Genomic DNA, 24,537 nt, shown 5'->3' on the forward strand with positions numbered 1-24,537 from the left:
ATTTGTTGAGGTTATGAAGATCTCCGAACCAGAATCTGAGCACAATTATATTTTCCGTAGCAGCCTATCTAACAAATTGTGACGAGGCTGAACAAGGCTGAACCAAGACCTCTTGGCACAAAGGCAAAAGCGGCAGCATCACCCGCCAAATTGAGATGGAGACTTCATCTGACCCTTCATCGGGCTTCAACAATCGCGACATCAAAACACCACATCTACACATTCACTGCTATTGTGATTTTCACTGCTTTCGATTCACATACTCACAAGCAGCTGCTCACACCGAGCTCTTTGATGCTAAATAGCACGTCGCTGACGAGGAAAAGTTTTTTACCTAAATATTAGATGCGTGCCTTGAGATGATGACAAGCCGTGTGATGCCGCCCTCTACTCTTTGGCGGAGATCCATTAGTGAGGATATTTGAGGCCGACATGACAATTGGATGGATCTCAAGGAGGTGCGCTTTAGAGACTCCCGAGTCGCGATAAGAACAGACAGTCCGACGACATGGCTCCCCAGGGCCCTGCCTCCGCATTCGAGAGCGAAACCTTTGGTCAAGATGCATCCTTCCGACTCGAACAGCCCGTTGGATCCATGTCCATTTCCCCAAGCGGTCGAGATGTTGCCCTGGCTTCTAAGGAAGGACTTCACATTATCGACCTAGATTCGCCCTATTCACCTCCTCGCTATCTTCCTCACCGCACTCCTTGGGAAGTTGCTGATGTCCAATGGTCCCCATTTGCCGCCCGCGATTATTGGATTATCAGCACCTCGAATCAAAAGGCTCTCGTCTGGAACCTGGAAGCCCGTTCATGGCAGGACTGCATCGAATTCGTTCTTCATGGCCATACCCGCGCCATCACAGATATTAATTTCTCGGCGCATAATCCCGATGTTCTTGCCACTTGTGCTGTGGACAGTTTCGTGCATTGTTGGGATCTCAGGGCTCCGTTGAGGCCGGTCAATTCCTTCTCGGATTGGTTTGCTGGCGCAACACAGGTGAAGTGGAGCCGACAGGATGAACACGTCATTGCCAGTTCTCACGACAAGTTTCTCCACATCTGGGACGCTAGAAATGGAGCTTATCCTGTCAAGACAATTGAAGCACATGGAACAAAGATTTACGGAGTCGATTGGAATCGGTATCAGCCCCAAAAAATTGTCACTTGTTCTCTGGACAAGACGATCAAGTTCTGGGATTTTGATAATCCGGAGGATCTGCCAGAGCGCATTATCGAAACTCCATTCCCGGTCTGGAGAGCGCGTCATACTCCGTTTGGATGGGGGCTTCTGGCTATGCCACAACGCGGGAACAGCGACTTGCACCTTTACGATCGTCGGGCCATGAACGGGGTCCTCGAAAGCGGACCAGTTCGTCCGGTCGCAACATTTGCGGGACATGAAGGCCAAGTCAAAGAATTCCTGTGGCGTCCGCGAGGTACGATCGTGGATGGTGTGGACCATCGAGATTTTCAGCTCGTGACCTGGGGTACGGACCGAGAATTGAGGCTGCATGCTCTTGATTCAGAGGTTTATGCCGATATTGGCTATGAAAAGGGAGTTTCCAAAGTTCAACGTTTGAATTTCACGCGGAAAGGCGCCGTTTACCGGACCTTTCGAGATGAGCCCGGAGACACTGATTCCCTATTATCGGAACCGACCCCTCGAAGCGAAAACTTCCTTCGATCCAGTCACAATTTGCAGTTTCGTGCTCGCGTGAGCACAAACGTGGGCATGAGTAAAGTGCCGGTGTCACAGTTTCGAGGTTGGGTACAAGGAGGTCGTCATGCTCATAGATCAGGCATGCACGGGCGAGGCAACCATCGACAGAGTGCCGATCCTATAGCGTGGTTGAAGAATGTGAAGATATCCTCTTGGGATCCTGATGCTCTAGCAGAAGAGATTCGACAAGTCGGCGAGAAATTCAAGAACGTGGACTTTGAGGCGGTTGACATCTCTCGTCGCAAGGCTGTCATGTCTTTGCAGGCGCCTTGGGGTGAAGACCAGAGTCAGGTTTACCTCAGAGTGGAAATGCGGTTTCCGAAGTTATACCCTCGAAATGCCAATGCGGTGCTTTCTTTGCACAAATCTGGATTTGTGGATGACTCGACGCATAACATCATCACAACGGGACTCCACACCATTTCAGAAACGTATGCTTCGAGGAAAAGAGGGTGCCTTGAGGCTGTCCTTCGATATCTCCTCCGGGAGCAGAATCTAGAGCAGATCGTGGCATGGGTGCTCGGAGAATCGTTGACTGAGTCGAAAGTATTGGACACCGGCACTCCTATCCCAGTGGATGATTCTAGTAGCGACGATGATGATCAACTGGACGGCGTGCGAGACGGACTGGATGCGTCGGCAAATATCTTGGTGCCACTGGCCAAAGGCTGTGGAGCATTGTGGTCTGAAACGGGAAAACTCGTCTGCTTCTTTCCCGCGAAAGGAAAGGAACCCGTTTCGTTCCTGAGCACACTCGGTGTTAGAGATCTCGAAGACTCAGAATCAAGCAGGTTGTTTGAAGGATTCGGACGTTTACATGCTAGCTCACCGGCGCGCAAAGCGACATCAGGGACGAAAACAGCCGACGACGACTCCGGATCCGAGACCTCGGACTCTTCTTGGAAATCTTCCAGTGGCTCTTCCTCCTCTTTCGAAACTGAGCAAAATGTCCGTGGCGTCCCGTCATACCGCGCTGGCGTCTCTGGATTGCAACAACGTTCTAGATCTCCCGACAGATCAAATCATTCCACGACAGGAATCAATAAATTGACCGAGGTTCCTCGAAAAAGTGTTGTGTCGATTCACGATTTCGTTGATCTCATCCCTTCGAAACGCGAGTTGGCAGTGGAATATAAGATTTTCGGAAATGGCCAAGAAGTCTGCAAGCATAATGCAAATGTTGCTCGAAATGCTTCTTTGAACGATCTCGCCTCTGCGTGGACACTGTTGGGACTGGTTCTAGATGACGCTGTTCCGTTAGAAGTCGTACCCGACCTGAGCCAGACTGCAGCGGATGATATTTCAATCATCGCAAGGGCTGCGGCCAGGATCCCGCGCCGTGACCATGGTGTTACTGATCTTAAGAGCGACAAGGCTCTGGGGAGAACACGCTGGGGGAATCATCCTTTGGGATCGACCTATCTTCTCCCCGCGATCTTCGACCATTTTGAGAGGCTTGGAGACGTACAAATGCTTGCTATGATGTCTTGTGTCTTTGCTTCCGTTCTCAATGTTAGACTAGGAGATTTCGTCGCCGAGTCACTCACATCTCCCTCAAACGATGGTTCACTCATTCGATCCGATTACTTTCCGTCAAAGGCTGTGGCGAAATCATTCCTGCAGAGCGAAGTCGCCCCGGAAGGATATGTGCTCATCGATTCGATCAACGTCCATCCAAACCCGACCATGCACACCTCAGCAAGCGGTCCGACTCTTCACAGTCAACGAAGAACATTCAATAGCCTAAGTCGTCAAGGAAGCCAACTATCATCTCGTGCAGCTGGCTTCGTGGCTGATGATTCAATGGACCAAGCCTCACCCTATTCGACCACCATACCGGTTTCGACGTCTCCTGAGGGAAACCAACCCAGCCACAGAACGACCTCTAGCATCGTATACTCCTCAGCCCGTGCAAGTCTGTCTGCCCTAACGCAATCATACTCCAACTCGCCACCAAATCAGAGCTCAGCGTCTGGTTTCGCATCCAGTTTCAAAAAATACAGTCCTTCCGGCTCTTTAGCTCCTGGCTGGGTTTCTTCTGGAATCTTTGGTGGGACACAAAGCGGCGGCAGCAACCAGTCATCACGGATGTCCTTCCACAGCACTAGTGAAGCAGCCAGTCAAGACAGCCACGATATATGCATGCGCACATCCTTTCCATCCTCCGCTCTTCGCACTTCCCACAAGGACAGAATTGCCGCACAGTCAGGAACGAGCCGGCGAACCGTCAAGCCCGTCACAGCTTCTGACGTGTCGGAACACACTCAGCAAGAAAAGAAACCTGGCAAAAAGCGCAAAGGGTTCAAAACTCACCTCTTCAATCAAGACAAGTTCGACCTCGACGGATACTCGTCGTCGCCACTATTGGACCCTGTCCTCGACAGTAAATGTCGAATCTACCGAGCATGCTACGCGAGTATACTTGACGTGTGGCAATTATACATGCAACGGGCCGAAATCCTCAAATTCGACGGTCTAGTTGCAGAAACTAATATTGGATCTAGCCATCCCCTAGCGTCTGTTCCCGGCCCACCACAACCTCATCTCCCCGGCCGACCTAGGAGAAAAACCCTAATCTCTGCATCTCGCGGCACAAGCCCAAGCCTTCACATTCGTCGCTGCTGTCGTGCGTGCGGCGAGCCACTCGAGCCCATCGAGAAGAACAACATCCCTATCGGCTGGCACTGCGTGAATATCGAATGTACGGCTTCAACCTCCTTCTCGTCAGGGTCATCGGCATTCAAGGTCCCCAAACGAAGCGTCTGCGCCATTTGCAATACCTCGGTCCAAGGCTTAGCTGTCCCATGCTTGTCGTGTGGGCATTTGTCCTGCTACGAGTGCGCGAGGGGATGGTTTGGAAAGAAGAGTGGAAAGAAATTAGAGTCCCGAAGACTTTCGGACGAAACTGTGCAGCCTTCGTCGCCTACAGATTACGGGGAGAATGATTCGAAAATCGATGTCGATGTCGAACTTTGTCCTGACACCGGCATGACGAATGAACACAATACCTGCCCTACAGGCTGCGGCTGTCCCTGTGCATTACTGTCCTCGATTCCAGTACCATATCCTCCTTCCCTACTCGATGAACTGGAGCCAGAAGGAAACCCTCTCCCAACGAACACGCCTGCGGTCTTGCAACGCAACTACGCCCACATCCTTGGCCTCACCAGTGCCAGTAACATTGACAGCGGTAGTGACACCGGCATACACCGCTCAGCAAGTTTTCTCGCACCCTCCAGCTCTGACACCGCTTCCCTTGCTGGTATTGTTGGAGGTACGGGTACAGATAAAGCTCTCTCCGCCTTCCTGGCCCTGACGCAGGCGCATCAGCGCTCGAAATCCGTCACTACGACCGCTACCACGAACGCCACTACATCATCCAACCCCAACCCTACAGCACAGGGGAGGCCGTCCGTACCCACCACCGCTGACGTACACAACGCCAACGGTGCGGGGATTGCCGTTGATGAGGATACTACCACCGATGTCCCTCCCACTAGCTCGGGTACAGGTCCAGAAGACGAAATGCCAAATCCCTGGACAAATATCAAATTGCCCCCCACGACACTAGGTCGAGGTATCGGCGGCGGATTGAGTCGGGGACTAAGTTCTAAGGCAAGTAACGCGACAATAAGGAGGGTTAAATGAATACATTTGGACGAATTTGCTGGTATGGTTCGCGCATGAAATGAGCGTAGTATTCGTGAACAAATGGAGTACGGAGGAAGGCAGAAACAGGACACTTACCCTAAGGTGTTGACCGTGTCCTGGTTCTTGCAAAATGACAGCGTATTTATGTACTTCTACTGGACCTGGAGCGTCCCTCAGGTCTATTCAATTATGTATAAGAAACATGACCATGCCTACTAGCACTTTAGTAGGTATACATTTATGATGATCTTTACCAAAAGGCATTGAAAGTATCGACAACGTAAAAAAAACCTCCCCTTCCCTCGCCCCCAAAAGATTAATCAACATTCCTGATCTTGAACCTAACAATACGTTGCGCATGACCCAAAGGCTTCGAAATGGGAGATCTCCTGAGCACATTCGGCGGACCCAACCCCAACCTAAGATCGGTTCTGTAGGTAACCATCTGGAATATACAAAGCGTGACCGAATAGAGCAGATGACCAGAAAATATCATCTACCACCCACTTACATTGAAAGAGAATCCGTCAAACGCTCATAGTCATAGAGCAGGAAAAATATGGCAGCAAAAACAGACAAGGACCCCTGTTTATGGTAGTCATTGTTATTAGTGGTCGACGGCCAACAGATGTTCACGACTACGCCGGTTCAAGTCAGCTGCAAAACACACAAAATTGATTGTTTCCAAAATGAAATTATGAATGGATCTGGTCCCTATTGACCGATCAGCTCCTCATATTATCCTTTTGCTTTTCGAAATACTTTGCCTCTCCAACTGAAACAGTTGGCCCGTCGCTGAATTCGAAATACAAACCGATTTCCGCTTGCTGTCTGCAAATGATGCTTTATGACACTGAGAAAATCAGGCCAAAAGAAAAAAAGGTATGAGAAGAGAGTTTTGAACTTTGAAGTATTGCTCACACTTCTGGCTTTGCCAATTTCTGGCGCTGGTCAGTAATATCAATCCACATTATGCTCACAGTCCGGGAGGCGGTGGAACGGCCGAATAACCAGAAGGTGGTGGCGGAGGTGGTGCAGCTGAATTATCTGGAGGCGGAGGAGGATTTGAATCACCTGGAGGGGGCGGGGGTGGTGATGGTCGTTGAGCAGCAGTCGCAGCAGCTTGTTGTTGATAGTATTGATAATAGGCAACATAGTTCTGATAGCCACCATATGCTGCATAAGGATCTCCGCCAGGTTGACTGGCATAATATTGAGCGTATTGTGCTGCATAATCCGAGGGAGAAGCAGATGTTCCGGGCGCTGGAGTGGCTGGTGTAGTGCCGGAATATGGAGAATTGTAACTGTTGCTGTGGTGTGAGTAACTGTTATCACGACCCCTATCTCGTCCGTATCCGCCATAAGAGCTACGATTGGCATCAGCTCCATATCCATCCGTGTATGACTCCATTCTTTGAGGTGGTGGGTTAGCCTTGAAGTGTTCGAAATTAACGCGCACATTGGCTAGAAGATCTTCACACAGTTCCTTAGCTTTTTGAACTTGAGCAGGTTGAGGTCCGGCCACATGGAGATACATCGGTTCGTCTGATTCCTGGCCTGTGCTGTGTTCCATGAAACCGCTTCCGCGACCTTTGATTTGGACCCGGCAGCCAGTTTCTTGTTGAATGTGTTTGACATAAGCACCTCCTTGGCCAACCACTTGAGCGCGGAGATTGAAACCCGGGATGTTTTCCATGTCGATTGGAATTCGCTCTTCAGGCCATTTTCTCTGTTACAAAGTAAGCGGGCGAACCAATGCCTGGCTTCGATCACGTACCCGGCCAAACTCGTCCCGTTCAAACTGTTCAGGTTCCCTACGACGAAAGCGCCTCTCGTCAACAAGGTTGGGAAGTTCCTGTTTCATGAGCTCTTCGATTTTTGCGATAGCTTTCTCGAGGCCAGTTTTGGAGGTGCTGGTGACATGAAGATACAAGGGTGGATTCTACCGTTTGTTAGGAACAAGATTTCATCGACGAAAATCAAAACTCACCGCCGCAGTAGCCATGCTCTTATCCGGATAATATGAGCCGCGCGTTGTAACATCTTGTTATAGGTAAGCGATCTGGCAGAGTAAGGACATCCGCAAGGAAGCGTACCAGCTCCAGTTTCCTCTTTGATCTAAAAAAAAATAAAAAAGCAGATTATGTCAGCATGGCAATCTGGTATACTCTTGACAGAGCTTTCTTCGGGCAGATGAGCTTCTTCTTAGATCGAGAAGCAGATTGATCGGGTTCAATTCGAACCTTTGGATCGTTGCAGAAGATATCAGTTCAGTAAACAGGGATATTTACCATCTTTTGCGTAGAGCCTTTAGTCAAGGTGTACCGATTGCGCAAGTCATTGACTTCAATGTCTTTAATGTAATCACCATCCGCAATGTAGATTTCGCCGTCGACTTTACCGGTGCTTGGACCAGAAGGGGTAGTAGGTTTCGGAGCGGGTGTGGGCGTGGATGTCTAGAAGAGAGTGTAAGCAGGAGCACAGAGCCAGAGACTCGAGAAACCTACTGATCGAACAGGAGGGACATCGACATGCTGAATGCCTTTGCGAGCTTGCAACTCGGCGTTGATTTTAGCAGCGGCGGCAGCTGTAGTCCATCAGTTAGATCCAGCAAGATTTGTTGAGATGCTGGTAGGTTTACCTGCTGCCGCAGCAGGATCGAGAGAAGTACTGCGTCTTTCGCCAGCTCCAGGACTTTGGCTGCCTTTCGCGAGGGGGCTGCGACTTCTTTTGGATTCAGATAGCCTAGAGGAAGGGGATCGAGAGCGGCGGTCGAATCGCGACGCTTTTCGGGGTTCAGGTTCTGTTTGATCGAAGCGCGAACGCTTCCTAGGCGCGTCGTCGGACATTGCGAGATAGAAGATGCCGCGCGGGTCAAGGCAGAGAAGGGGAGGGTATTTTGGCAGAAAAGGCCAGAAAGGAGTCTTCGACAAAACCAGGAGTGTGTGGGGTCGAAACCGAAGTAGGAACGTCCAATTCCCCGATCTCACGTGACTGCACACGTAAGCCATGCCGCTTTTAGAAGTTGAGACCACCCGCTTGCGAGCCGCAACTCATCCTCTATTTCAACTCGACCCACCTGTTCTCCTTAGCCGCTAATCGGCCTTCGACTAGACGGTGCTGTTTTTTTGAGCGTAACTTATGTGTGTCAAGATTACGTAGCCTTGTCTAGCAGGGTAGTTTCTCTTTGCGTTTGCAATGGAGACGAGGGCGGGCGAACGGGCTGAGCTCCTGGTAGATAAAGGAGTTTCTTGGGGTCTCAGACTTCTTTCGTATATGTAAATTTAGATGGACCTCTTGGCGAAACAGTTCACGCCCTTATCTAATTGAGTTCTTTGAGCATTTTAGCACCTGTATACAGTGGAGAACGAGGCCGGAATTTGTGCGGAAAGGAGGCCACAGCCTTGTCAACTCCGTTGTACATTTTTTGGTCACTTGATGTAAGCAATTGAATTTCTCGACTCATGAGGGCTCTTCACTTGGATCAGTGCTTCTTCTGGACAAAATAAGATCGCTGGATACAGTGTTCACCTACTACAACAAAGCACAGTCTCCTGTCTGGAAACTGAATAATTGATCCATCGCTTCCCTTCACTCAGCGAGATTTTGCATATTTTAGTGCGTCGAGGTCAACAGAAGAGCCATCATCAGAATGATATGCATGCACATATTAGGCTTATATCACCTTAAATCGGCTTTCACCCCAGTTTGGCTGCTGTGCCTCAGCCTCTACGTCGCGCTGACCTCTCGCTTCCACCGGCGCGTTGACCTCTGCCTGCAACCCGTTCTGCGCACCTACACTTGAAATGTGGATCTAAACTTGGTAGGGCCAAACGAGACGTCTTACTGAGTCATTTCCACCGGTTTCGGTTCCGCCTTTGGCCCTGATCCAAGCTAGCCCTTTACAAAGGCTATGTCAGCTCAGTCTTGAGGTACCGGAGCTTGGGTGGAAGTTTGACGTACAATAATTGCCACCAATCGAACATGATTGAGTGAAAGTCTAATGCTAACATGAAAGATCGAGCCTACTTCTGTGACGGCGGAAACACTTGCAGGGCCGGCGAAGACTCTGTGATCTATGCACGCCGTACTGGGAACACAATACGAGCGAAGCCACGGCGGCATTATCCCCGCCAAATCCATTCCACTGGGTGTATTGGTACGAAATGGTATCTGCTTAGTGGAGCCTGTTGGGTTTCCTTCGAAGCCCCCCTACAAGCAATGGATATAACAGTGCTTGTCGGCCACGCCTCTATAACAAGGGCGATCCCTACAGCTATACTAGAAGGAGTCCCTCAACAGTCATGGAATGTTTCACACTAGCCTCTCGAGCCCTGATCACCAGGGCAAACTGCCATGTCACTCCACGCGCCATCCTCAGCTCCTAAGCCTCCAAAAGCTCAACGACCCCAAGTTGGGACAACAGAACTCTCAGGTTCCTCCGCTGCCAACCTCAAACCCATTTTCGTTGGCCGACTCATCTCCGGCGACCTCGGGCCCGCCTAGGTCTCAAACATCGCCAAACCAGGAGCCGTCGATGGCGCCGCCCAACGCTGCATGCATATGGCACATATCGCCTCTCCACTTGTCGTCGGCGTCAGGATAGTGGAACAAGACTGCCTCCCTCAAGCTGTGCAAGGTACGACATCCTTGTTCAAATCGGCTCTCAGCGTCAAGTTCCTGGAAGCTGTGGTGATCACATCCTCCTTTGCAGTCGTCTTTGACCCTATGCACAGCTCTCGCCCTGGCTATGCCTATATACCAAAGGACTGGAGCCTCAGATCTTACCCCACCGCAGCCGACCCATATCTCGACCTCAGCGTCTGGGCCAAGATATATAGAGACTTCATCACCTCCCGCGCTTCCAAGAAGCTGGCCGAAAAAGCCGCTTGGGGCTTGTACGACACCGTAAAACCCTTCCTGATGGATGAGCGTGATCAACGGGACCTACATCGGCGGACCACCCATCTTGCCACTGACCAAAGCAACGGAAAGGCTGAGCTATAGCAACGGCCTTATCTGGAATACCGCTACAAGCAAGTCGGAGGATAAATTAGCCGGGGGGGGTTTACCGAACTGGGTTGATGTGAGGAATGTCATGACTGCGCATATTCTAGCATTGCGGACGCCGAACGCAGAGGGGCAGAAGTTCATTTTCGCGCCGCATATGGCGACCTACAGTCAGATGACACATATTGTCAGGAAGAGATTTGGCTGGTAATCGAGTGAGGAGAAGCAAGGGTTGAACGTCTTCGACATTGTGGGCACAAGAATTGCGAGGATATCTTAAGAATCCAGAAAGAGGGCTGGACTAGCTTCGAAAATATGGTTGTAGATATGATCGAGCAGGTAAGAAAGTCTGCGACGATGGATTCAATACCAGGACCGAATGAATGAGGTTCTTAGGTAAACCATAACATCAATCATTACAACGAATACCGGATCAGTCGTTCAGCCGGCAAAATGGCTAATCATCTCTGTGACTCCTCAATCTCCGTCTCTTTTCTCGAATACCGCTGAATTCTGTAAGGGTAGTATTAGAACACTACACCGATTGGCCAAAATGGTATCAGGTAATGTGAATAGGGTCGAGTTCACGCTATGGGTACCGGGGCCTCACGGTGTATGGGTCGTATAATGAATGAGACACGGGTAATGTTTCACTCGGCTCGCACGAATGGAAGATGAGCACAAGGCGGCATCACCCTCGTCACATTGGCAGTCATAGCAAAGCAGGAGTTTGGTACTTCTGAAACCGAGTATTTTGAAACGCTCCTGGGTCAAAAAGTGCCCTGCTATTTCTTGCAGAAGATCCGTCTCAACATGTCCAATCACTCTCATCATCCTCTTCATCTTCGTGCTTCCTTCTCTTCTTCCAAGGCTGCTGAGCTTTTTCTTCCGCATCCTGATTCTCCAAAACATAGCATCTTGCATCTCGTTCCTCACCTCTCCAAGCCCCTTTCCGTGTCCCTTCGTCATCTCTATCCTTTCCCGTCCTGACATCCCCAATCGTTCTCGCATGCTGATACCCGGGATATGCAGACCAAGGAAACTTGAAGCTTTCCATCATTCTCAATCCGCAATGTCGCGCCAGGTCCCGAATATTCCAGAGTGTATAAGGCTCGCCTTCAAAGAGGGTGACAAGAATCTGACCATTCACGGCCTCGGGTTCGGCGCGATCGTGATGGGCAGAACGTTCTGAGATGTCGTCGTCACCGACGTCACTCTTATCTTCCACCAATGGCAATTTTGCCGGTCGACTGGGAGCCGACAACAGTCCCTTTGCAGCCTTGAAAAATCCAACGAGAAGCTCTTGATTATATCGTACTTGTCTGTTAACATCTGTACTCAGTCCTCCGACGTGAGGGAAGTTGAACACGATTTTCGTAAACGGAGAGTATGGCCGTAGAACCTTTTTGTGTGCTGAGGAGAGTTTTGTTGCGTCGATGCCGTAAAGTATCTGGACCGGAGGCCTTTTTGGTTTTTCCTCGCGGGATTCATTCCGTTGAATCGCGGAAGGCTCTGACGGTGATGGAGAGACGCTCCTCCACTCCTCTTCGTTTGTCTTTGGGTCTTGTTCGGTTAAAGGAGAGTCTCCTGCTTTTTCCACGGCTGGACTTTGAAGTTGTGCTAATGTATTCCGCACTTCAGAGTATTTATTCTCGAGAGTATCCTTTGAGTCGAAACATGTCGATGTTATTTGCCCTAGTTTATGATAGCGTTTCAAAGACAGAGAGAAAGAGAAGTCCCCTGGAATCGCATCAGCATCGTTTTGAAACCCCATTCTGGACAATGGGGGCGACGACGAGCTAGATAATATTCAACGTACCTTCGCCGACAAGTAGTATATTGTCATGCTTCGTAAAGGGCACTTTTGCTCGAATTGGCGGTGGGCCATGCTTACTCAATTGAGATGCTCCTTTCTTCGTCCGCTGAGCGGTTGTCTGACTATGTTGTCTTCTGATAATTGTGGGCTTGCCGTACTTTGGATTGTCATGATGGTTGGAGCGTCTTCGGTCTTGTCGTTTGACCTTGCCCATGGATAGTGACCAATTGATCCTAAATGAACGACGTGATTTTTGGGCCTCAATAGCAGGAGACCTAATGTATCACTGTCGTATTTAGGGTCTTCCTTGGAATAGCGCTTGTTCAATGGAAGATGAAGGAAGTTGCTCTATACAATATGTGTAATATAAATGTGTCAATATACCGATGCATATCGTTGAGAAAGATTTTTCCAAAAATTTTTGTTTTCGACCCACGCATACCAAGTGTAATGGTCCGCAGTAAATCGGCCAAATATACCGGATACGCCCTGGAAGAATTACCATATCAGAAGATCTTTCTTCCTGTTTCAGCAACAAGAAAGCGGGAACATTTCTTGTCGGCAATGCAGCGCTATTCCTCGATTCTACCGAACAACGAACCTCATTTACATGCGTGCGTTCAAGTCTCTGAGAGCTTTCTCAATCATGTCGGGTTGAGACCTTCGATCTCGATCTCTCTATCATCGACTGTTTTATGGTCGATTGCCTTGTCATCGCTCAAAAGGATATCCGTACGCCTGTTTTCTCTTCCCTATTCGAAAGGACACTCACAAAATTCCGGCCAGGGTTTGCAGAATCTGCATTCCTTGCGCGTAAGAAAAGATCCTCCCTGCTGGTATTCGTGGTCATTTCGAGGAATCTTCCCATGACCTGATTAGTGTCCCTCTGAATTTCAGAAGACAAGGACCTGGGCTGTCTGTCGGCTTTCTAGATCTGCGTTCTCATTTTGCTCTAGCAGCCAAAATCAACAGCTTTGCCTTACGGTATTCAGTAGTGATAAGAGAATCTGGATAGACTGGGTGTGCGCTGATATGTCGGCTTTGAATTTGACGATATCATCCTTCCTGCACATTCTTCATTGGAATTTTCTCGACGCGTCCACTAGGGTCGAACCTGAGCCTCTCGTTCGAAGATGCTTCTGACATATTTTTTAATATTGATGGAGAATGCGTCGGTCCTGAACTGGCATTGCGCTGCAGCCTGACGAAGGGCGGTGTACTGAGCTTGGAAACTTATGATATTTGTATAAATCTATATACGTACCTGAGAGTAATCCCAAAATCTAGACAGCGTCAAGCAGCAGGGCTCCCTATTTCCTCCAGCTCTTCTCCTTTTTGCCCGAGAACGTCCCGGAGACACAAAAGAAATCATATTCTGCCTCACGAAAGCTCCTGCTCGATTTCTGCAAAAACTGTCTGCGACAACGTCTGGATTGATGCTGTCGGACCCATGAGATCCAAGAAAGGGACATCCACTTGGAAAGCTTGGTAGAACCAGGAGCGGAATTCGGCGGCAATCATGCTGTCCATGCCGTAGCTGGACAACTGTTTGTTGACATCGACCTTCTCCAGTGGCAGTAATACAAGATTGCTAAATCGTTGGGCGATATGGGCGAGGATGACCTGGAAGGGTGAGTCGCCATCTTGGAGGGCTTGGAGCACGTCAGCCTGCAGACGACTGCTGTGGCCTTTGAAGGAGACGGTGTTCTCGCCCTCCAGGACCCGGTTGATCAAGACGGCGCGTGGGTCATGCAGTGTCGGGTATATGCCCTCCCATCCTTGTTTGCGCAGTTCTTTGAGGCCGAATGGTTCGAGACCCGTCAAAATATGTGCTTGAGCACCGGTGTCGAACCGGCAAGAAGAGATTTGCTGGTTGCCTTGGCCGTCAGACAAGGCAATGTCGATGATTTGGATGAGCTCGTCCTCGTTAATGGCTTGGATACCCTTTCGTAGAAGGAGGGCTTCGATGTCTGGGTTCTCGTGGAGATAGCCAACCTCAGAAATCATGCCGAGACCAACTGCGTTCGCCGGCAACCCTCGAGACCGGCGGTAGCGGGCAAAAACGTCGAGGAAGTAGTTCGCGGCACAGTAATTGGCTTCCGTAGCAGTGCCAACACTGCCCGAGATCGAACTTGTCATGAAAAAGAATTCCAGCTCATCATCCTTGCCTTGAATGGCATGGTGAAGGTTCCAGGTTCCGGTTAGCTTGGGGTCGATAGAAGTGTGCCAGTCTTCGTTCGACATGGCCGTCCAAAGAGCCTCCTATGAACACCATGTTAGCGGAAAGAACGCTATAGAAGCATATTGCAGAGGGTCCCAAACGTACATGAAGACCCATGGCTGCTTGGATAACACCTCCGATCTTGCCATCTACGGCCGCGACCACAGCATCAACATCCGCTTTGATACTTACGTCTCCTCGGATGACGGTGCACTTTGCACCTTGACGTTCCAGATCTGAGATGAGGCGTTGAGCGGAAGGTCTATCATTTCCTGACCGTCCGAGGAACACAAATTTTCGTGCACCACGAGATACCATCCATCTGCTGATGGATCTTCCCAAGCCACCCAAACACCCAACCATGATGTAGCTCTTACTTGGGTTGAATGTGGTCCGATATCTCAGGGGCCGTACTCGGACACGAGCTTCCGGATTCTCCAAGCTGATAACTACCTTACCTATTCGGTTCTGGGCCGAGAAATATCGGAAGGCGTTGGTGATTTCGCTGACGTCGAAGATCTTGACACGTCCAATTTCGCCGATTTGACCAGTTCGGAAGAGATGGAGCACATCCTTGAGAAGCTGTGCCCATTTCCGATTGTATGCGGGACTGGGGTGGTAGTATAGCTGGGTGACGTCGAAGGCGGTGAAAGTGACATTCCTTAGGAACTCCTCCATCTCTAGCTTGCCGCAATCCACCAAGTCTCGCTTCCCGACTTCGATGAGGCGTCCGAAGGAGGAACAGCATTTCCAGCTAGCATGAAGGAGATCCCCCACCAATGAATTGAGAACAACATTCACACCTTCTCCGTTGGTGGCCTTCATGATCCCTTGGAGGAATGATGTGTCTCGTGAGCTGAAAATATTCTCCGTCTTGAGCCTAAAAGTCTTGACCAAGTAGTCTCGTTTCTCTTCACTCGACACAGTAGCAAAGATCTCTTTAGCACCCAAAAGTCGGGCAACATTGATTGCTGCTATGCCGAGTCCTCCAGCGGCTGAATGAATCAACACACTTTCTCCGGCCTGGAGGTTTGCCCGGTCACGAAGACCGTACAAGGCCGTAGCATAGACCAGAGGAAGAGTGCACATTGCGTCGAAAGACTCGTCGTCTTGGAGCTTCTGACAAGCCCAAGATGGAAAAATCTCTGACGTCCGGAAGAACCCAGGAGCCATCACGACGACTCGGTCCCCAGGCGACAAGTCGCTGACTCCCGAGCCCACTCTATCAACCACTCCGCATGATTCCAGTGTACATGTTGCGTCTTTTGTCTCTGTTTTGCCACCCAAGACATAGTAATCCTTTGCATTCAGACTCACCGTTCTCAGAGAGATCTGTACATCCATGGGGTCGAGAATCGCTGGTACCATTACTTGTTTGAAGTAGATGGTGTCAAAATTGCCCGTCTCTTTGATATCGAGCTGTACGGGCTTCGCCTCTTTCACTGAGATGTCGAGATGCTCGTTGCCTTGTGCTTGTCGAAAGATCTTGTTGAGATTGTCGTCAGGAGCAAAACGGCTCACATATATAACGCCATCTTTTTGCACAAACTCATAGTCATCTTGGGCGCCGGATGTCGTCGAGGAGAGGGCTGAGAGGATGTTCTGTGTTGTTTGCTGGGGGCTTGCCGCGACATCATCGATGTCAAAGGTGAGCCACTTCAAAGATGGTTGCTCTGTCATGACGGCGCGGGACAGCCCCAAAACCAGCCCAAATTCAGGGCGTGATCCCTGGATTAGATCACCCGACGTTACCCATATCAATCTGGCAGCATTGTCGGTAATAATCTTGATTTTCTCCATATCATCGCCAGATGATCGAGCCAGCAAAGGCTCCTCGTATTCCAATAAGGAGATAACCAAGGAGCCAGGTGGCACATGACTCTTGCTCACTGCATCCAAGGAGATCCTTGTAACTTCTTTTTCGACCCACTGGGACAGCTCATTCACGATTGCACTGCCCAAAACGTTCTCACCACGGTCAACAATGAGGATTGAGGATGCGTCTCTAAGAATCTCCTTGGTCTCACTGTTCCGAGTCCGACACGCTAGTATCAACTGGCCGTTCCCAAGACTGAGGTCGACCTTGACGACGTTGAAATCAGGTTCGAGATTCGGGGGAGTCTCCTTGGTATGCAAAAGCCCCAGTAGAATTCCACCTTCCGATATGTATTGTTTAATTTCCGCATTCCTTATTTTCAGGTAAGATTCGGTTTCTGTTGCCATTATCAGCACAACATCGAACTGCTCCTCAGCAGAAATGCGAGCGTGGTCGTCGTTATTGAACGGGCCATCGAGGCCTTTGGCGATATCAATTTGAGACCCATAAACGTTTCCGTCGTCAGAAATATGGCCACAGACGTAGGATTGTAGTCGTGGAAATGCGGAGCTTCCGTCGAGGAAATCGATGACATGGTTGGTGGTGAGGTAATTCCGATTTCCAAGCTCCATGACTCTGAGTCCGGGATGTTTATGAGATATCCAATCCAGGCAGGCTTTCACCTTGACCAGACCCTCGTTTGTAATGTCCAAACTTTCCCCAATAGATGTCGCAAACTCCTCGAAAACAGTAGACAAAGATTCAGGGGAGACGAGTGGTAGGCGGTGAATGTCAGGTTTCCAAAGCACTCTCAACATGGGATGCCGGGCGGTATCATCTTGGCCTAATTGACTAACTCCATTGTAAGGAACCATTTTGAGATCATGGAGCTGGGCCACAAGCCGTCCAGTCTCCGTGATTAGCTCTGCTTTGCCCTCCGCGGTTCCGAAACCTACCACACGAACCTCCGATTCAATATGACAAGACGAATCACCTGTCAACGTGGTGTTAGGTGTTTGTATGAGTATCTCACCAACACTGACAGGCACTTTGGCGTGAAGCGTTCGAGCTTCTCCAGAGCAGCTCGCAACAATACTGGTCTGTAGCATCGCGTCAAGCGTGATAGGATGGATAATGTATTGATGGTATTCGTCTTTGTAGTCCTGAATGAAAGGTGCCTTCGCACGGCAGATACGCCTATTTCTTGTGCTTGGGGTTTCAAAACTTTCAATTGATTGAAAATCGGGTCCAAAGTTCAAGCCTACACGAACAAGACTCTTATACCACACCCGTGGTTCGGATGGCTCCAGGTCCGGCAGCGAGATCGTACACTGTGGCTCAACCGAATCGGAAGCAGGCGAGAAGGATATTGTTCCTGTGGCTCGAGTAGTGGATACGCTGGCCTCATGGGAGACAATATTGAAATCCCACCATTGTTTTGAGACGGATGCTGACGTGATAGGACTTGGTCGGAGGGATGTGAACAATTCCACCTCCGCTGTTGGCTGAGCGGATATCGGCAAGGCTGATAGAATTTTGACATTGCGTAACTTGTAAGCGATGTTTTGAATAGAAACTGGGAGAGATTTTCCAACTGCAATTTGCCTCATTGCTTCCACGGCCATGGTGATATATGCCGCTCCAGGAAAGACAATAGTCTCCTGAAGTTTGTGGCTTTCGAGCCATTGAACATCGGCCAGCTTCAGAATGTTTCGCCATGACATCTCAAGCCCGTTGCCTCCAGGAACTTGTGATCCCAGCAATTCATGGCGAAGAAACTTGCGGTGACGGAACTCAGAACTGAGTCGAGATTCGTGCCACAATCGGTCTTCGTAGGTCCATGGATAAGGTGGGAGGCTGTGCACGACCTGGAATCGTCGTTGGTCTGTGGAACCAATTTGGAGATGGTTGACCTTTGCCCAGTTGATTCGATGATGGCGAAGATAGAGTTGGCCAACCACGCTGAGGATTGAGTCGACGTTGTTCTTGAACCGGATCATAGCTGAAGAGTATGGGGACTGATCATTGACCTTTTGCTGAATCTGCTTAATGGGCATTTCCAACGCGGAATGGGGGCCAATTTCGATAAATTCATACTTCTCGTTGAACTTGAGGATCCCTTCGACAGCATCAGAAAATAAAACAGGATTCTCAAGGTTCGCTCTCCAATACTGCCCTGCTGGAACATCACTGTATTCTTCTCCCGTTACCGAAGATACCCAACGGACAGGAGTGTCCAACTTGAGCTTCGTGGTCTTACCGCTTAACATCCTCAGACTCTTACTCAGAAGATTCTCATAGAGATCGCCGATGGCTATCATATGGTGGGAGTGATAGGCCTTGCCGCCTGTATTCAGTTTCCGGGCAAAGAGCTTTCTAGCGCTCAGCGATTGGACTAGGCTTTCCACGGCGTCAAGATCTCCTGACAACGTGACGCTCTCTGGAGAGTTCACACATGCCACACGAATACGACCCTGGAGTGATCCGACAGCAATCTCCTCCACGGCAGCCTCATGACGGAGACCAACAGCCATCATTCCGCCGTTCGCCGGAAGCTGGCCAACCGCGTAACCGCGGAAATAAGCGGCAATTATTGCCTCAGCAGCAGATATGCGGCCAGCGGCAAATGCAGCTGCAATCTCTCCGGATGAATGGCCCACCACCGCAGATGGAACGATGTCCCAGGAGTTTAGCAGAACAACGAGAGCCACTTGCAGCGCAGTGCAGATTGGCTGGGATCTGGCTGCGTCATGGATTTCACTGGTCTTTGACGGCTCGAACATGGTGTCCTTCAAGGTCCACTGAGGAGCATGGTCAGGCAAGTTGCGGAGGACATCATCCATTTCCATGATAGTGTTTGCGAAGATGGGGTACTGGTTGTAAAGGCCTTTTCCCATTTCTGGCCATTGGGCGCCTTGACCCGTGAAAACAAATGCATATTTGCGGTCGGCCGCAGCTGTCGTCGCTCCAGAAGGAAGAGTTTGTAGATTTTCGATCTTGATAACCTCCGTTAGGGTTTGTGCGCGGGCCAAGAAGAATCCTCGATTGGATAGGTGGGAGCGCCTTTGGCTGAGTGTGTAAACGAGATCTCCGATCTCCACAGGATTTTGAGAGATATGTCGTCGAAGTTCTTTGACTCTGCGTTCCAGTGAAGCTTGACGGCTTGCAGATACCGGTATTAGATAAGCCTGGGGGTGATACCCGTCCCACTTGTCCCGCGATCCATTGATTGCAGTGAGGTGCACGTCGGCTGATTCGATGATCGCGTGGGCATTAGCTCCTCCATATCCGAACGAGTTAATCCCTGCTCTTCGGACCAATGCAGACGACGGCCAGGGGGTCAGTTCTTTGACAATGCTGATACGCCACTCGCCTGTTTTGATTTTAGGGTTCACTGATTTCACTCCAATGGTACCAGGGATGGCTCCTTGTTCCATCGCAAGAACGGTTTTCATGACACTTGTAAGTCCACTGGCAGCCTCACTATGGCCAAAATTGGTTTTCACTGACCCTATCAAGAGAGGTTGCCCGTCTCGCTGACATTTCGGGGATTGGCTGAAGACCCGAGAGATACCTTCGACTTCAATGGGGTCACCCACGGGGGTACCGGTTCCGTGGCATTCCACATATATGGTGTCATCAAATCGGAGGCCGGCTCTAGCATAGGCTTTGCGGATCACAGCTTCTTGCTCGTTGGAAGATGGAAGGGTGATGCCGGGAGTTTTTCCATTCGAATTCACTGCTGTGCCCCTAATCACTCCGCGAATGGGATCGTTATCTCGGATGGCGTCCGCAAGGCGTTTGATAAAAAGACATCCAACCCCATCTGCACGACCATATCCATCGGCCGCGGTGGAAAATGTGTGACAGGTTGAGGTACCAGAAAGGACACCAGCTTTCATGATACTGAGATGTTGATCTGGGGATTGAATCAAGTTGGTGCCGGCAACCACGGCGCCATCGCATTCGCGAAGAGCCAAAGCGCAGCAGGCGACGTGCAGACTGTAGAGGGAGGAGGAACAGGCGGTATCCAAGACAAGACTAAAAATTGGGCCGCATCAGTTAAAAACCCTCTGCGTTAGATCAGGAATCTCGCACCTTGGGCCTTTCAGGTTGAAGGTATGACTGATCCGATTACCGAGAATCGTTGCACCCATACCGGTCGCACTATAACGGTGCAGATACTCTGCGTCTCGACTCTGCATGACCTGGAAATCATACGTGAAGTTGCCAACGTAGCAACCGATGTTGGCTCCGGAAACATCTTCGAGAGTGGCGCCAGCACTCTCGAAGGCCTCAAAGACCACCTCGAGTAATTTGCGCTGCTGAGGATCCATCTGGGTGGCCTCCAAAGGGTTAATTCCGAAGAATTCAGGTTCAAAATCCCGAGGATCTTCTTGCAAAAAGTATCCGCCCACGGTGTGCATGCTTCCTGGTCGGCCCAATCCTTTGGGGTGATAAAAGGCATCGACATTGAAGCGGTCCGGCGGGACTTTACATTGGCCTGACTTGCCATCACGAAGAAAGTCCCACAGCTTGCTAGCAGAATTGACGCCTCCCGGTAATCGACAACCTCATCAAGGTTTAGTATCCTTCAATCGTCCAGGAGTGATTAGAGACTCACCAATGCCTATGATTGCAATGGGCTCTGCCACGACGCTGTTGCCGCACGAGTCTGGTTGTTCAGAAAGGTCGTTTGGGGCACCAGAAGGTGAACCTCCGTACAGAAGTCCGGAAGGTTCGTCCTCCGGGGACACGCCATCTACAATGTGCATCTTCAGTGCGTATAGCCTTTTCCGCCTTAATCTGAGAGGTCGACATAGTTCACCATGTTCGGGGGAGAGGTTATGACTTTAATACATTTTGGCAATCTCGACATGGGTTCGTCTGCCCTGCCGCTCTGCAGGATGGTAGTAATTTTGGGGGAAGAATCACTTACCTTGCAGCCGTTTGATAACAGCCTCTTGCTGTCTTCACCGTAGTATGAGGATAGCATTGCTTATCTTGATATTTACGTATAACGCGCAATGAACTGTCAAGCTCAGCTCCACCTATTTGCAGCGTGCCCAAGCCTCGTTGAGACATGTTTGTTGCGAACAGAGAATTGAAAAGTCCGGTGTCACCGTCAGTAGGGCTTGCGTCGACAACACGTTGTCTGCTTAATCGAGTCCATTGGATTCTACTGCTTCTTGATCTTGGAGTTCCTCAGCTGTCCTTTCGAAAAGACTGGTGGCTGGTGTTTTTGAACGGCTGAGATGTCTCATTGGGCCGCTTTACTTCTTGTACACGAGGTGGGATACCGGTCTCGCCGTTGTGTTTTATGTCAAAGTTGGTACAAAGCGAGATTGTGAGGTACATGCACCGATTTTCGGCACAACGTTGGTTTGATTGGTTGCTTCTCATGCAGAACACGTACTTTTTGACAGCACCTCTGCATCTTCACGCGGTGAAAAATGCCCACGCTCGTTACGGGTGGTGCTCCCTGCGGAAGGCGAATTGGCCGGAATCCCCATTCGTTGAAGCGGTGCACTGAGGCATTGGCCAATTGTGAAGACTGTGGCACTGCATCCCAATCATAGAACAAGAGAAAGTTGCCCGACAAGCGCACATAAGAAACAGATGAGGCTTCCGACCGGCATGGGAGATCTATATTCCATCGAGGATCAGAGACAGTATTAATTCGAGGAGAGAAGAAGGTTGCTTGGTTTCTTGACCTGTTGGGTGGTCATTGAAAGGAACATACGGCTGTGGGACGAGCTGATGAATGTGCCCTCGTTCCAGCAGAACGCGAAGGACACATGAGAGAAAAAAGAGCTGGCACGTCCACATTGATAGCAGACACGGCCGAAGTGTTTAGGTAACGTCATCCGCAGGACGCGTTGGGAGTGCCCAGTGCATGTACTCATCACGGTCATCACAGAGGGAGGTTCCTCTTATCAACGACTGTTTCCTTATACTTGTTACTAGTTTGTGGCCTCTTTATTATTAGAAATACAAAAAACGAAAGATTGTTGTCTAACAATTCTAAATTGGTCAGAAGAAGAAAAAAGCGATCCTTTCCCCGTTAGTGATTCTGACCGACGTGAACCGGCATTCTCTAAACGTTTCTCAATCAATCCCTGGTCCCCAAGTAAAAACCGTCCAGCGCCTCGCAATGCATAACATCTTCCTTTCCGCTGTGGATACGGTGTAATTCCCGAACGACGCGGAGGGGATTTTGGCAAATTGGACCTCTTCGATCATGCTTTTAGACTGTCTCGGTTGCTCTGGCTGCTAGCGCTCATGGTGTTCGTAGTGGGAAGAATGCCGGTCTTTGGCTTGGAGGATTCTCTGATCTTGGCGAGTGCGTAGACAATGCCGCTAATGAAGCCTACAATAATGGCCGAGACACTGGGGATGGTGACTGGTGCGTCGAAGAAGATGAGGCCAGAGACGGCAATGGGGAGTTTGTTCAGGGCGCCAACCATAGAGTAGGTGGTTGAAGAAGTGGCTCGCACGCACCAGGCTGAGGTATATGAGATGAAAATCGAGGACATGCCGGTGAAGATCATTGCACCAATAATCGCATTCCTGGCGTGGGCGGGGAAGTTTTTGGCGAGATTAGAGGCGGACCAATCTTCCACAACAAGAGAGGCAGCCATCAGGATAGGGATGGTAAGGAGATTGTTGTAGAACATAGCTAGCACCAGTTAGCATTTTCACACGTCCACGGACGTTCCTCGCAGAAATACTCACTGTCGAAATCCTTGAAGTTGGTGAGCTTGATGCGTTTACGCATGCCCAAGAGGTAGGCCGCAGTGGACAGACAATTGATCAGCATCCAGATATATCCTGCGTTCAATGTGGCCAGCTGTTGCGAAGCCGCAGATGATGTAGATCCGTACGAGTCGAGAGCGTGTTTAATATCCGCCCAAGCTGCAATCACGGAACTCAGAACCATCAACCCGAAGGAGAAAAGCGCCATAGATGAAACAGAGCCTCCGAACCATAGAACCTCACCATACGCAATCAAAATGGTGGTCAAATTCTTGAAAATAGTATACACTGGTATCGAGAGATATCGCAGGGCTTTGGTACCGGTGTAGATCATGCCAATCAGGAGGAGAGAGATGGGAAACCCTGCGCATGTCAGCCCACAAATAGATCTTCTGAGACCGTTCTCGTGCCCGTACATTTTTTAGCCTCGTCAGTCTTGAAGTCTCGATATGAAATGACACCGGCGGTTTTGCAGGACTGGATAGCCAGAACACAGACAAATGACTGTGGAACGGTCAGCCGGTGTGAATGCTTGCGGGCAGTAGGTGCAGAACGGACCTGAACAGCCAGAAGGAAAAAATTGAGATTGTAGTCAGGAAAGGAGAGAATGAATTTATTGGCAACGGTCATCAGAATGGACGAAGCACAATAACTGATAACAGGGAGGATGGGATTGTTTTGCCAATTGTGAGAAGGTGGTGTAAATCTGGGGGCTGACGACGCCGGAGGACTGTTGAAACTTTTTCCCTGTTTCTCGCCCAGCTCCATCTCATTGCCTTCAAGAAACCTCTTCTTCTCTTCTTCCGCCATGTCTGACAATGACCTGCAGAAATTCGGGTTGGTGAGACGTTCAAGGAGAGGAGGTTAAACGAATGACCGTCCGGACGCAATCCGAGGAAGAAGTGGCGGGGATTAGGGACGCGCGGACGACAAGAGAATGACCGTCGTCTTCAAAGAAATAGATAAGTGGCTAGTCGTAGGGAGATGTAAAGGGCATAGGTGGATGCGTGGTGCGAATAGGCCGGTAGAGAAGCGTTGGAAGTGGCCTCGAATCGATGAGGAAAAAGGGGACGAAAAGACGCGCAGGTGGCAGATTTTGGTGGAGGTTTTTGTGCACCATGCGATGGTGGCTGACGTGCATCAATGATTTACTGTGAGTGGCACAGCCAAAACTTCCCGTCAAATCTCCACGTCTGACAAGTCCGCAAATCAACTAGGTACATTCAGCCCACAAGCTAAGACGCTCTGAGCCTGAGTTCCTATACTTTTCTCCGAATATTCTTGGGCCGCTGAGGACTAAGCCTTGCCCTTCATCTCTTGCCCAGGAACCACCAATATAATTTCCGATATCTACAGTACTTCCCATGCCCAGGTACCCAAGGTGAGTACTTCGGTTACACACCTCCGTACACATATGCATGTCTCGAATTTCCGACTCATGATCATATTTGCCAGCTTCCTGTGTACGCACGATCATCAGCCTTCATCTGGATATGTGTTAAGGTTACCAAAGAGGCAGCTGTCCAGTCTATCCTTCCCGCCAA

The 24,537-nt window shown here is 50.0% G+C and overlaps 6 protein-coding genes across 6 annotated transcripts; 2 read left to right on the forward strand and 4 right to left on the reverse strand.

Annotated features, from left to right (window-relative positions):
- Positions 1-508: 508 nt before the first annotated feature.
- Positions 509-5,371, forward strand: Z518_01170 (uncharacterized protein; the record flags this gene model as incomplete). The annotated part of the gene is made up of 1 exon (XM_013421771.1): positions 509-5,371. One exon carries the CDS (start codon positions 509-511, stop codon positions 5,369-5,371), a length of 4,863 nt encoding a protein of 1,620 aa, XP_013277225.1.
- Positions 5,372-6,350: 979 nt separating this feature from the next.
- Z518_01171 (uncharacterized protein) lies at positions 6,351-8,223 on the reverse strand (the record flags this gene model as incomplete). Its single annotated transcript, XM_013421772.1, has 7 exons — positions 6,351-7,103; positions 7,152-7,316; positions 7,365-7,417; positions 7,471-7,492; positions 7,666-7,830; positions 7,882-7,961; positions 8,016-8,223. 7 exons carry the CDS (start codon positions 8,221-8,223, stop codon positions 6,351-6,353), a joined length of 1,446 nt encoding a protein of 481 aa, XP_013277226.1.
- Positions 8,224-9,937: 1,714 nt separating this feature from the next.
- Z518_01172 (uncharacterized protein) lies at positions 9,938-10,381 on the forward strand (the record flags this gene model as incomplete). The annotated part of the gene is made up of 1 exon (XM_013421773.1): positions 9,938-10,381. One exon carries the CDS (start codon positions 9,938-9,940, stop codon positions 10,379-10,381), a length of 444 nt encoding a protein of 147 aa, XP_013277227.1.
- An 811-nt stretch (positions 10,382-11,192) lies between these two features.
- Positions 11,193-12,414, reverse strand: Z518_01173 (uncharacterized protein; the record flags this gene model as incomplete). The annotated part of the gene is made up of 2 exons (XM_013421774.1): positions 11,193-12,124; positions 12,204-12,414. The coding sequence occupies 2 exons, from the start codon at positions 12,412-12,414 to the stop codon at positions 11,193-11,195; spliced, it is 1,143 nt and encodes a 380-aa protein (XP_013277228.1).
- A 1,166-nt stretch (positions 12,415-13,580) lies between these two features.
- Z518_01174 (uncharacterized protein) lies at positions 13,581-21,012 on the reverse strand (the record flags this gene model as incomplete). Its single annotated transcript, XM_013421775.1, has 4 exons — positions 13,581-14,462; positions 14,527-20,278; positions 20,336-20,810; positions 20,862-21,012. 4 exons carry the CDS (start codon positions 21,010-21,012, stop codon positions 13,581-13,583), a joined length of 7,260 nt encoding a protein of 2,419 aa, XP_013277229.1.
- Positions 21,013-22,476: 1,464 nt separating this feature from the next.
- Positions 22,477-23,803, reverse strand: Z518_01175 (GDP-mannose transporter; the record flags this gene model as incomplete). Its single annotated transcript, XM_013421776.1, has 4 exons — positions 22,477-22,916; positions 22,973-23,356; positions 23,410-23,497; positions 23,552-23,803. 4 exons carry the CDS (start codon positions 23,801-23,803, stop codon positions 22,477-22,479), a joined length of 1,164 nt encoding a protein of 387 aa, XP_013277230.1.
- Between the last annotated feature and the right edge of the window lie 734 nt (positions 23,804-24,537).

This window comes from Rhinocladiella mackenziei (assembly GCF_000835555.1).
Source record: "Rhinocladiella mackenziei CBS 650.93 unplaced genomic scaffold supercont1.1, whole genome shotgun sequence".
NCBI classification, from domain to species: Eukaryota; Fungi; Ascomycota; class Eurotiomycetes; order Chaetothyriales; family Herpotrichiellaceae; genus Rhinocladiella; species Rhinocladiella mackenziei.